The following is a 13,236-nucleotide window of genomic DNA, read 5'->3' as shown; positions in this document are numbered from 1 at the left end:
AGTCTGACGCTTCTAGGCGGCCACCCATCCATCGTTAGAGGGAACGGGGGGTTGGGACGGGCCCGGTGGGCTGTGGCGGCGGCGTCTTGTGTTTTCCCAGATGGTGTGTGATTTTGACTTCTTTTGACATATCTGAACCACTTTTCCACTCGGCTGCTCATCGGTACAGAGAGCTCACCTTTTCCCCTTGCGCACAAAGCTGTTAGGAGTGTGTGTGTGTGTGTGTGTGTGTGTGTGTGTGTGTGTGTGTGTGTGTGTGTGTGTGTGTGTGTGTGTGTGTGTGTGTGTGTGTAAATAAGTGGGGGGAGAGGGCAAATGCAAGGAGACTGCCAGGCCGCCCATTGAAGCGGAACAAACAACAAGGAGCAAATGGTAACGTTAAACTGCTTGAAAGAAAGGGAGATGGGTGATGGTGGGGGGGGGGAGTTAGGTCAGGGTGATGCTGAGTTGGGGCGTGAGGGATGGGACAGGGGTGGGGGGGTGGGGGGGGGGGGGGGGGGGGGGGGGGGGGGGGGGGGCGTTCGAGGAAGACGGCAAGGGATGGAGGCCCAAACATTAGAAGCATTCGATATGAGGTTTTAGCGCACCGGTGTCGGTCCGGGTCAGTGGCCTCAGAACAAGAGGCTGGAAGCAATAGCTCACTAAATGGGATTTATTTTATCTCTGGCAGAGAGAGAGAGAGAGAGAGTGAGGGAGCCAGAGAGAGTGAGAGAGAGGGATAGTGGGAGAAAGAGAAGGAGAGAGATAGGGAGAGAGTGAGAAAGAGATAGTGGGAGAGAGAGATAGGGAGAGGAGAGGGAGAGAGAGAGAGGACAGCACGACTGTGAGAAGGTCTCTCTAATCCAAGGGAAGGCAGAGGTTAATCTCCAGAGGGCAAGACCTTCCTGCACTCCTCCTCTCTCAACTGCCCGCAGTCTCTTTCATCCTCTCCCCTCTCCTCCCTCTCTCCGCTGCCTACTCTTTAACTCTGCAGAGCCAATGATACAGAGTCACCTCCCCGCTAGGAAACATTCCCCGTAGCCCCACTATCCCAGCTCCTCTTCATCCTCGGGGGGGCTCAAGTGTCTCTGTTCTGTGATTGCATTTATCGGCGGTGGTGGTGCAGGGAGAAACCAAAGCAGGAGAGAAACACACTCCCACTCTCCGCAGGACACCTTTGTTTGCCGCTCAAATGTTGAATGTTCCCGCTGGGCGTTTGTGTGTGTGTGTGTTGTGTGTTTATGTGTTTGTTGTAGATTTGGATAAGTGAGCTCAGGCTTGCAGCCAAATGGGAGATATGAGAGAGAGAGAGAGATGGAGGGAAAATACTGGTGTGGCCTTTGTTTTCTCTCGGTAAATGTTACAGTGGTACTGGCATATCTCCTGCACGCACACACATGCACACTTTGTTGCTGGATCAAAGTCTGTTTCCGTGCGGACTCGCTGTTGTACGACATTGATCATAAGGGTGGCGCTGGCTGTTCAACGAAACGAAGCGAGAAGCAGAGAAACTGGTGGCTGCTTAGTAATTATTTCCTCCTTCAGCTGTCTTCCCGTAACCGTTCAATTCAAGGTTCACATTTTTTGCTTTTATCAGATCCTTTCACAGAGGTGTGTGTGTGTGTGTGTGTGTGTGTGTGTGTGACAGACTGTGAAAGGAAGCTAGGCAGTGGGAGGGAGGCTGGGGCTCCACAAACAGGCCTATTCTTCCTCTCTCTCAGGATGGGCTCCATGAGCATGGACAACCGTGTCGGTCACAGGCCCTCAGGAACAATGGCTAATCTCCCCCTCTCCATCTCCCTCTTTCTCTCTTCCACTCATTCCCCTTTTCTCTCTCGCTCTCGCTCTTCCTCTCTCTCTCTCTCTCTCTCTCTATCTTTTCCCCTCTCTATCTTTTTCTCTCCATGCAGTCAGAGTCGGGCCCCCGTGGGGCCAGCAGAGAGCGTGAGGGGGGCCTCTCCCAGGAGAAGGGTGGGCCCTCAGTCCCTGCTCACATCCTGGGAAACCCCTATGCCTTTGGGCTGACCCCCGGCGCCGTGATGCAGGATTCCCGCTTCCAACCACTCAAGTGAGTCTTTGCGGTTATGACTCACACCTCGAGCAGAGAGGAACGCTTCTCTAGGAGGTTGGCGTAGGGGCTGCCCGACTATGGAGAAAAAGTCAGAATCACGATTATTTAAATAGAGAGAACAAGATGCATTTATTCCGCACCAAAAATACACTCTGTAACTGAGAACCTAAATGTTCAAACATGTATCCAGCTGTTCTGCAATTTTTCTAAAGCATTTAACGCAAAGAAAAAATCTGTTTGGTAATCGTTCGACGCTATAATCCAAATTGCAATCAAATTTCGCTAGGTAGCCCAGCCCTAGCTTGACTTGTGCGGTTACCCTCCTCCCGCTGCCCTGTGCACTCATCCTCTACCGTCCTCCTGCTCCTCTTCTCCTTCTGTGGTGCTCAGCCTGCCCCGACAGCTGCACGGACTGCCCCCTGGGGCCGTTCCCGAGGAGTACCTCCGCGGCTTCCGACCCTATGCCACCGCAGAGGAGGCCATGCGCATGCCCTCCCTGCCTATGGGCCTGGACCCTGCCACAGCCGCCGCCGCCGCCGCCTACTACCACCCCAGCTACCTGCCCCACCCCTCCTTCACCCCGTACAGGTGAGCAAACCAAGCGCGCCCGTCCTGCCAGTGATCTCTCTGCAGCCGTCGTGTTTGTGGTGGATCGTGTACAGCATAGTGCAGCTAGCTGTTTGAAATGCAGGTGTGTGTGTGTGTGTGTGTGTGTGTGTGTGTGTTGACACCATGTGTGTGTGCTTGTGTGCTTCCTTGGGGCTATGCAACGGACTCAAAGGACTGCAGCACCCATCAACACACTCCACTCTAATGGATTTAATGAGACGAGCCATCTATGACACGTACACACACATAGACGTGCACGCACGCACACACGCATACACGTGCTTGTGTGTGGCGTGTGAGGCTGCTGTGTACTAATAGAGGTGGGCTGACAGGGACTGTCTCTTCCTTGGAAGATGGAAGAGCCGGTGATGGAGCTCCTCTGGGAGTTGGAGACACACAGGTTAATGAAGCAGGCACTGCAGCACCACCGGGGACACCTTTATTTTATATTCTCTCACTCTCCTTCTCTCTCCTTCTCTTTCTCTCCTTTTCTCTCTCTCCCTCTGTCTCTCTCCCTCCTTTTTCTCTCTCTCTCTCTCTCACTTATTCTCTCTCTTTCTCTCTCTCTCTCTTCCTCTCTCCATCTCTCTCTCTCCATCTCTCTCTCTCTCTTTCTCTCTCTCTCTCCATCTCTCTCCCTCCCTCCCTCTCTCCCTCTCCCTCTCCCTCTCTCTCTCCCTCTCTTTCCCTCCCTCTCTGTCTCTCTCTCTCTCTCTCTCTCCCTCTCTCTCTCTCTCTCTCTCTCTCTCTCCCTCTCCCCCTCTCTCAGGATGGACGACCCCTTCTGTCTCTCGGCGCTGAGGTCGCCCTTCTACTCCCTGCCGGGGGGCGGGGGCCTGCCGCCCCTCCACCCCTCGGCCGTCCACATGCACCTGCCCGGCGTGCGCTACCCCGGGGACCTCTCGCACCCCTCCCTGTCCGCACTGCAGTCGGAGAGGCTGTCCGAGAGGTAACGCATGTGACTGCTGTGCAAGGAAAAAAACACCAATCCCCTATAGACCCGCGCCTATAGAACTCCTGCTGTCCGTCTGTTTTTGTGTGTGTGTGTGGGTGTGGGTGTGTGTGTGGGTGTGTGTGTGGGTGTTGTGTGACTCTTAACGGCGGCGTTCCGCTCTCTCCGTCCTTTCCCGTCCAGGCTCCAGCTGGAGGACGAGATTCGCCAGCGGGAGCGCGAGCGGGAACGGGAGCGGGAGAAAGAGAGGGAGCGCGAGGCGGAACGCGAGAAGGAGCGCGAGAGGGAGCGCGAACGGGAGAGGGAGAGGGAGAAGGAGCTGGAGAGAGAGCGGGAGCGGGAACGGGAGCGGGAACGCGAGAGGGAGCGCGAGCGGGAGAAGGAGCGGGAGCGCGAGCGGGAGATGGAGAGGCAGAAGGAGCGGGCGCTCCGGGAGAAGGAGCTGCAGGTGGCCAAGGCCATGGAGAGCCACTACCTGGCCGAGCTGCACGCCATGCGGGGCCAGGAGGAGCGGAGCAAGCCAGAGAGACTCACCCCCAACCGGCCCGGTAAGCCCACCTCGTCCCCCTGGAGCCCGCTGATCGAAGCGCTGTTCCTACGAGAGGGCTGAACGACTCATCGAATCTAACCGACATCGCGACGTCGCAGAGCGCAGATTTGCAAATCGTAAAGGAAAGCGTTGTCACTGTTTCGTTTAGTGAATCATACAGAACATCTGGAAGTTTGGATGATGCATACATATACTCGCATTTGGTTTGTTTCCACCAAATCGTTCAGCCGTGGTTCCTACACGCGTCATCAAAGGCAGACCGACCCCCCGGGGGAAATTGCTGTACTTTTTTCACAGTTGGTAGTGTTGAAAACGTTGCCAATCAGACAAAGATATTTGGCTGCTTTAGTTTTCTGTCTTGTGCCGTTCATTTATTGTCATTTCCCACCAAAGTCCTTACATCTGACCCCCCCCCTCCCTCCCTCCTCCGCAGACAAATCCAAAGAGGCGGTCCTTCCCGCCCCTAAGCCAATGCCGCCGGGGCTCCACCCGGCGATGGTCCAATCACATCACGGCGTGCCGGGTCTGGTCTCCGCCCACGGCCTCTACCTGGGGCCCGGCGGGGTGGGCACGGCCCTCACGTCGGCCATGATGCTGCAGCGGACCAATGAGGAGGAGCGCTGGTTGGCGCGGCAACGCAAGCTGCGGCAGGAGAAGGAGGACCGGCAGTACCAGGTGTCGGAGTTCCGCCAGCAGGTTCTGGAGCAGCACCTGGACCTGGGCCGGTCCGACGGGGGGCCGGAGCACCGCACGGACGCACACAGGTGGGGGGGCGCACACACACCAGCACATGCAGGCACGCACACAAGATAAACACAAACACGATTAACACACGATAAACCACACACACACACACACACACACACACACACACACACACACACGATAAACACACACACACACACACACACACACACACACACACGATAAACACACACACACACACACACATGATAAGCACACACGATACACTCAGAGATAAACGGCGACACAGGACGGGGGCATACAGGTCCGGTCGCACCCGTACACGCACACGCACACAAGACAAACACACACACAAACAGCGACACGCAAGCATACTCGTTTCTTCAAACTCTTCCCTCTTTTGTCGTGAACACGCCCATGCACACGGAGGGGGGGGGGGGTTCAAAACATGCGCACGGGGGCGTCTGGTTGGCTGTGGTGCTGCCAGAGCCGTTGTGGGTTCCATCAGAGGCGGGACCGGGGAAACAAATGAACCCTGTCAGAACCGTTGCGTCTGTTCATTTGGTCTGGTCTATTTCAGTCCCGTCTGGCCCTGGCGCGCACACACACACACACACACACACACACACACACACACACACACACACACACACACACACACACACACACACACACACACACACACACACACACACACACACACACACACACACACACACACACACACAGGATCAAAGCGGCAGGGTGTTTAGGCGTTGATGCGCGGTGCAGTGGCAGGTCCCACTGGCTGCCCTCCCGTTCAGAGTGGATGAGCAGGGTATAGAAAAGCTCATCAAGACAAAGGCTAATCCTCACTATACCTGGTTAAGCATATAAACCCCACTTTGTTTGTGTGTGTGTGTGTGACGGTGTGTTTGTGTGTGGACGCGTCAGGAGATTAAGCAGGCAGAAGGGGGGGGGGGGGGGGATTATTTACCAGGGTTAATGCTGAACTGCCAGAGTGCACGGACCATACACATGTCGGCTATCAGTAACACGACAGTACAGTCGGAGCCCTGGGGCTGCAGATTGCAGATAAAACATGCAACCGCAAGGACACTAATGCAACCAGTAGGCAGGGCCGTAATCTGATTGGCCCGGCGTTTAGCGGTGCCACTGACGAGCCTGATTGGGAACGAGGTCTACACGTCCTCCCAGGGCTTTATTTAAACCTGCATATTTACAATGATTCTCTCTCCTCCTCCCCGTATTATTCACTGTTGCTGTCCATGTCCCGCAACGCTTTACTTACCTTCATACCCGTCCTGTCATCCTCTCCTGGCAATCCATCGCTCTTCCTCCCGTCTTTAAACTCCCCTCTCCACTGCCGCCGTCGCCCGTATACTCCCGACTGCTTTATTACATTTCCACTGCTTCTGTCACCCTCTGTGGTGATCCGTCACTATCTCCATTACCTGTGTCAGTCACACGTCTCTGTCTCTGCCAGCTGTCAGAGCAACCTGTCATTTCTACCAAGCATCTCCGACACTAGACCTCCTCTTGAACTCCCCCTGTCTCCCCCTGTGTGTGTGTGTGTGTGGGTGTGTGTGTGTGTGTGTGTGTGTGTGTGTGCGCGTGTGTGCCCGCGCATGGGTGCGTGCGTGTCCTACTAAAACGGGCCCTGCAGATCAAAAGCAGCTCTGTATATCTGGAGGATAGATAGTGGGGCTGGGCCACATCCTCTCTCTGCTCCAGGCTACTCTGCCGCCGCCTGATAACACAGCTCCACGCTCTCACACACACACACACACACACACACACACACACACACACACACACACACACACACACACACACACCCATGCATGCATGCATATACACGTACATATGCACACATATACATACCCCGATTCCCGGTTGGCTCGACCCAACGTGACCCCCCCTCTCTTGTCTCCCGACAGATCTCTACAGAACCACCAGGACCCCGCCGGCCGAGACCTCCTCTCCCACCTGGGCGCCCCTCCGCCCCTCATCTCCCCCAAGCCGCCCCAGCTGCCCCGGGAGCACATCCCCCCCCCCACCACGCTATGGAACCCCGTCTCCCTCATCGACACGTCCTCCGACTCCCGCCGCGGCCACGACCCCTCGGGCCCCGTCCACTACGACCTCGGACGCCTCGCCGCGGGGCCCCCCTCCTCCGTCAAGCACGAGGACGGGGGCCGGCGGCGGGACGGGGGCGCCATGGACAAGTACCCCCCGCCGCGGGGCCCGCCGGGCCTGCCCGAGCCCAGCACCTTCCTGGCGGAGCTGGAGAAGTCCACCCAGTCGTTCTTCAGCCAGCAGCGCGCCTCCCTGTCGCTCTCCAGCCAGTACAGCGACGTGGGCGGGGCCGGCAAGGGGGGCCCCGCCCACGGGGCCGGCATGAAGGCCTTCGCACCGGGGCACCAGGGGCCCAGCCGGCACAGCCAGGGGCCCGCGGCGGTGGTCCTGCCGGGGGTCCCCGGGCTGGGGCTGGGGCTGAGCGCGTCGGCCAGCCTGACGAGCGCGGGCGCGGGCCCCGAGACGCCGCTGGTCTTCGACGAGTTCCTGAAGCAGCACCGGAGGGCCGTCAGCAAGCTGGACCTGGAGGAGAGGAGGAGGAAGGAGGCCAGGGAGAAGGGTAGGTGGAGCGCAGAACACGCACGCTGGGGCTGCACGGTATGGGCAAAACACCATATCCCCATATTTTTGGGCTGAATGGCGATACGCGATATATATCTCGATTTTTTTTTTGTAGAGAGTGGGTTAGATGTTTTTTTTGTAAGTGAAAAGCCACATGTGAGATGTTGCAAGGACTTTTATTCAAACACAGGTCAGTATGGCTACAATGTGTGATTTTGTATCGTTACTTTCAACAGAATGGAACACTTTGAAGGTTGCACAAATAGCTGCCAGTTAGTGCTACAATGTTAAATTGAATGAACAGGTTTAAAAAAAAAAAAGGGAACAGTTTTTCATCTTCTTAACAAAATAATCACCTGTGCAAAACAATAATATAAAGCTGTAGGTTACACACATTAGCTACCATTTAGAGCATTGGCTTCGTCGCATTGTCCTGCGTACTACGGTGAGGGTTTCAGTGCGCCCTAACTTTAATCCCCCGCCCCCTCCCTTCTCCGTTCCATTTGGGAACATGTTTGGTTTAATTTCGCTTGTTTCGGATATTTTAATTAATTAATCAAGGGCGCCACCAGAGGGCGCCCCCAACACATTTGCCGCCATAGGCCATCGCCTAGGTCGCCTATGTCAAAGAAGCTGTCGCGGCCGGTGTTGCAGCAGCACATCCACAGAGTTTTACGCATTCCTCATACTGCACTTTGTGCCGCTGCTGTAAATGGTGGAACAGATTTGTTGTGCTTCCACTTTTAGCCGCAACGGTTTTACTACACTCTCTACAGATGACCTGCAGCTGCTGCTCATCTGTTTTTTTAAACCCGAACCATTCCCATATTATGGAGCCGTTGTTTCTCCTCTTTGAAACAATTTCGTCTCCCGCCGCCGTCTCGTTTTCTTTACCGGTATCCTCCATGCTTGTTGTGTTGTGAGGGGGGGCGGGGGCGGGAATGAGGCGTCTTTGCACACGGCACGTTCGGAAGCACGGAGTGGGAGGGGGAGGGGTGGCGCTCACACAGTCTCCAAGGCAAACGCAGACGCTTGAGGCGTAAACTGACCATTTTAAAGCATATATCGATATAAACGATATTGTCGAATCTTATATCCCCTTGGAAATGACATCGATATATCTTACATAGCCGATATATCCTGCAGCCCTGACGCACACACACACACTAACACACACGCACACATACATACCCACAAGCACAGATCCAGTTCCAGGTACAAAGATAAAGATCCACACACACAGATACAGATAACCCCACAAACAGATACAGATACACACACACACACACACACAGATACAGATAACCCCACAAACAGATACAGATACACACACACACACACACAGATACAGATACACACACACACACACACACACATACAGATAACCCCACAAACATATACAGATACACACAGATACAGATACACACACACACACACAAAAACAGATACAGCAACACACACACACACACACACACACACACACACACATATACACACACATATACAAACACAAACATACAAACAAACACTTCTCACGGGGTGATCACAAAACGGAGGTCATGTATAATGGTGTGAGTACTGATTGTGTGTGTGTGTGTGTGTGTGTGTTTGTGTGCGCGTTGCAGGTTACTACTACGAGCTGGATGACTCGTACGACGAGAGCGACGAGGAGGAGGTGCGAGGCCACCTCCGCAGGGTGGCAGAGCAGCTCCCGCTGAAGCTGGATGACTCCATGGAGGTAGGGCACCTTCACCGGTCCCACCTGGGGTGGGGCCGCGGTACACACACGCCCTTAGCGCAGTATTTTCAGCTCACAACGCGAAGCAGTCTCAGAGTCCGTGGGCAGAACTCCACGACCTCTGACACCTGATTAGAGACCACAGCGTTTATTACGAGGGCAGCCATCCGTGTTGCATTTTTTAATTTATGTTTTTATTCACACGCAGCACAAAATGACTGTTTTGGGGGACTTTAGGGAAATCCTGAAATACTACGGAGTCGGGAATTGCTTCAGGACACGACGCTGCATGAAATGAACACACCACATGCATGTGTTGCTTTGCTCCATAGCGACAAATTGGTGTGACGTCCCCACCTTCCCCCCGCCCCCCTTTTGTCCTCCGCCCCAGAAACTGGACTTCCTGGGCGTGTTCGGCCTGACCACGGTGGGTCGCCGCGACGACCTGGTGCAGCAGAAGCGCCGGAAGCGGCGGAGGATGCTGCGGGAGCGGAGCCCCTCCCCGCCGGCGCCGAGCGCCAAGCGAGCCGCGCCGCCGCCGCTCAGCACGCGCTTCACCCCCGAGGAGATGGACCGCGCGCCGGAGCTGGAGGACAAGAAGCGCTTCCTCACCATGTTCAGCCTGTCCCACGTCACGCCGCAGCAGAGGAGAGGTACGGGGCACCAGTGCGTGCCGGAGATAGCATGAGCTAATGTACGCTAACATGAGATAACATGAGCTTATATATGCTGACATGAGCTAATATGAGCTAACATGAGCTAACATATGCTTACATGGCCTAACATATGCTAACATGAGCTAAAAGAGGCTGACATGAGCTAACACGCTAGCAAAAGCTAACAGGCGCTAGCATATGCTAACATGAGCTCACACGCGCTAACACACTCTAACGCTTGCTGACACACTGACACACACGCTGGCTGAACCACATGCTAAGGAACACGCACGCTGAAAAACATGAGAGTGCACACGCACGCAAAAAACATGCTAACACACTATCGGATACACACCAACACACGCATACTGCTTCACTGCCGCATTATGAGTATTGCATCACCATGAGTGCAAGGTCATATCTTTTTGACATTAAAGTTGATCTTTAGCGTGATCCCGGAAACCAATTTGGCCGTTAAAATACACCTTTTAGTTGATTCGTCAGTTTTTCTAGGTGATTATGAGTTTCGTAGTTCATACCACGGCAAGCAGAGGTACTGTGCCTACATACTAGGGGTGGAACGGTTCACAGATTCACGGTTCTGTTCATATCACGGTTTTAGGGTCACAGTTTTTGTTTCAGTTAGGCATTCAGAATTGACGATTTGTACATGCTTTTCATTTATTTGGCAAAAAACGCTTTTTGCCTTTCCTGGCTAAGAACAGAAATGGATAAGGAACATAAACACCTTATCAGTGTCAAATCGTATCGCACTAATTGTAGCGCACACTGTGGTATTCAAAACAGTTTCGTTTTGAATACCAATAGCGATGGCCTACTTATTAGTGCTCGGTAGTTATCGAACAGGGAAACAACCTCAAAAAACTAACGTCTCTAAAACATGGATGTATTAAAGAATGCAAATACACGCCCCAAACCGTTACTAGCAAACCGACCGGTTATGTTCCTTTACTTGAACCCTTCCATCCCTACTAATGCAGGCCTGGTCCTCTTTAGCTCTTAGTTATGCAGGAGTATTGATTCTACCCTGGAGTTAATTATGCGCGGTCAGAGATCACGTAAGCTTGACTGACTGCACTTAGCACTCGGCGTGCGCTACGCAGGTAGCCATTGGCTGCCCATTCAGTTTTGTCTACCTTTGGCGGGTATAATTGTGTGTGTCTTCTTTCTGTACACACACACTCATGCAAAATGTATGCTCTGACAGATGCATGCGCGCAGTATCCTTTTCATTCTCTCGACTCTCTCTCTTACACAAACACACACGCACTCACACTCATACACGCACTCACACACTCTCTCCAACTCCTTGAAAAACGTCTTTATTCTCATAGGTGATAGTGCAGCGCTTATGGCCTTTCTGTATTGGGTATACACAGCTGGGACCAAGACCTCAAGAGACTTACAAGTTCTCTCTCTCTCTCTCTCTCTCTCTCTCTCTCTTTCTCTGCCTCCCTCTCCCCATTTCTCTGTTACCATCTCTGCCTGCCCCTCTGTCTTGCATCCATTCTTTCCTCTCATTCAGACAATGAAAGGGTAGTGGAGCTGCTTCAGGCTATTAAAGAAAAGAGTGTTACCTTAGATACCATCAGGCATGCTACCCATCCTCTGTGTAAAAGCCCTCCAGCACAGTCGTCCGGTAAGGAACAGGCTAAATACATATGCTGTTTACACCTCCATGTGTGTGTTTATTAATACATTTTAATCTGCCAGAGCATCTAAAGTGAACGTACTCCATTATGGAAATGTCTTGCCGTACCTGAACCGACCGTGCACCCTGGCGCTCACCCCGTCCCCGTGTGTTTCCCCGGCAACAGAGTCCGACACCGCCCAGGCTCCCGGCCAATCGGAAGAGGCGCCCGGCGCCCGACCCCACAGCCCCTCCCCCGCGCACGGCCTGCCCTCCCCCGGCGGCCAGCCCAAAGCCCCCCCGGGCGGCGACACGCTGAGACCAAAGGAAGCCCTGCCTCCGTCCGTCTACCCGGACAAGTCCCGGGGGCCCGGTGGCGAGGGGTGCCCCCCGCCCAAGAGGAGCGCCAACCTGCTGAGCGGCCTGCCGGCCCCGCTCCCCGTGCAGCCCAAAGAGGGGCCCGCCGGCCTCAACGGGCGCTCCAAGCCCTGGGACAGCTTCACGCCCGAGGAGTTCGCCCAACAGTTCCACGAGTCGGTGCTTCAGTCCACCCGGGACAGCTTCACGCCCGAGGAGTTCGCCCAACAGTTCCACGAGTCGGTGCTTCAGTCCACCCAGAAGGCCCTGCAGAAACACAAAGGTACGGTGGGCAGCCGGGGGGCGGGGGGGGCTTCACGTCTTAAAGGCTGATTATGGCTCCACGTTGACGCAACGCAGGGGGGTTTACGGACCCATTACGTCCTTGCGGACCCTCCTTGCGTCCACCGCCAGGGCCTGACGCGCGCGACTCTCAAAGATTGTGACCTTGCATCGAGGCACAAGGTTACGGTCCGCTCACTAAAACCCCGGCTAATCACACTCTCGATCCTTTAAATTGCAACACATTTCTAGATTTAGGTAACACACGGCGGCTAAGCTTTCAGTCAGATCAGTATTAATGAGCCGGTTCTCTTATCATTGACTCCCAGAGCGAGTGTGATTTGATCGGTTCATGTATTTAAAAGCTCAATGCCTTTTTATGTGGAGCTCAGCAAGAGTAGGGTAACCACACTTGACCCCGTAGCGCGGTTAATTAATGCATTGATTGTTTCAGTTTTTGAGTTTCATTAGACGTGTGGGCATAATTAGACTCGGGGCTTAATTAGACCCCAATCAATGTGTTTCCGGACCAGCGTTCTGCCACTTCTGAGAAAGAGGAACAACATTTCCTGGAATGACAAACACGGTCAAATTGGGGAACACCACAAGCACGCATGACTCTGTGAGAGTGAACCGGTATACGGCTGTACACCAGTTTGAAAATAAAATAAAGGCTTCTGGATTTGACTCTGGATTTGCATAGTGGGTCCAGAATTTGTTTTCATTAGAGTGACGGTTGGTCTATCATGCAACGTAGAAAAAGTATTGTTTCATAAGATACCCCTGGATAAAGGCCCCCAAAGGCAAGGCAACTTTATTCATATAGCACTTTTCATACACAAGGCAGACTCAAAGTGCTTCACCTAGAAATAATAAAGTAAAATAAAGAAAACGTAGGCAAAGAAAAGAAATGCCTTGTAGAAAGTCTAACAGTGTTTAAGATTTAGCAGAAAGCAAACATACAACAAAGCTTATTGCATGGGCGGAAAAAAAAGCCCTTTTTAAAGAAAGCCGGGACTTTCCAACCATGCGTCAGTCTAACCCCC

General features: G+C 53.8%; 1 protein-coding gene across 1 annotated transcript in view; it reads left to right on the top strand.

Moving 5' to 3' along the window:
- gse1b (Gse1 coiled-coil protein b) overlaps nt 1-13,236 on the top strand; it is a 63,094-nt gene that overhangs the window by 45,839 nt on the left and 4,019 nt on the right. Inside the window, exons 4-13 of the mRNA XM_079737158.1 lie at nt 1,890-2,047; nt 2,441-2,638; nt 3,429-3,608; nt 3,795-4,159; nt 4,595-4,925; nt 6,807-7,504; nt 9,132-9,244; nt 9,636-9,897; nt 11,447-11,560; nt 11,739-12,191. Coding sequence (XP_079593284.1) covers nt 1,890-2,047; nt 2,441-2,638; nt 3,429-3,608; nt 3,795-4,159; nt 4,595-4,925; nt 6,807-7,504; nt 9,132-9,244; nt 9,636-9,897; nt 11,447-11,560; nt 11,739-12,191 — 2,872 coding nt within the window. The remainder of the gene's footprint in view (nt 1-1,889; nt 2,048-2,440; nt 2,639-3,428; nt 3,609-3,794; nt 4,160-4,594; nt 4,926-6,806; nt 7,505-9,131; nt 9,245-9,635; nt 9,898-11,446; nt 11,561-11,738; nt 12,192-13,236) is intronic.

Source organism: Pollachius pollachius (genome assembly GCF_949987615.1).
Source record: "Pollachius pollachius genome assembly, chromosome: 5".
Lineage (NCBI taxonomy): Eukaryota > Metazoa > Chordata > Actinopteri > Gadiformes > Gadidae > Pollachius > Pollachius pollachius.
The sequence above is the reverse complement of the archived record's forward strand: the minus strand, read 5'-3'. Positions and strand labels throughout refer to the sequence as shown.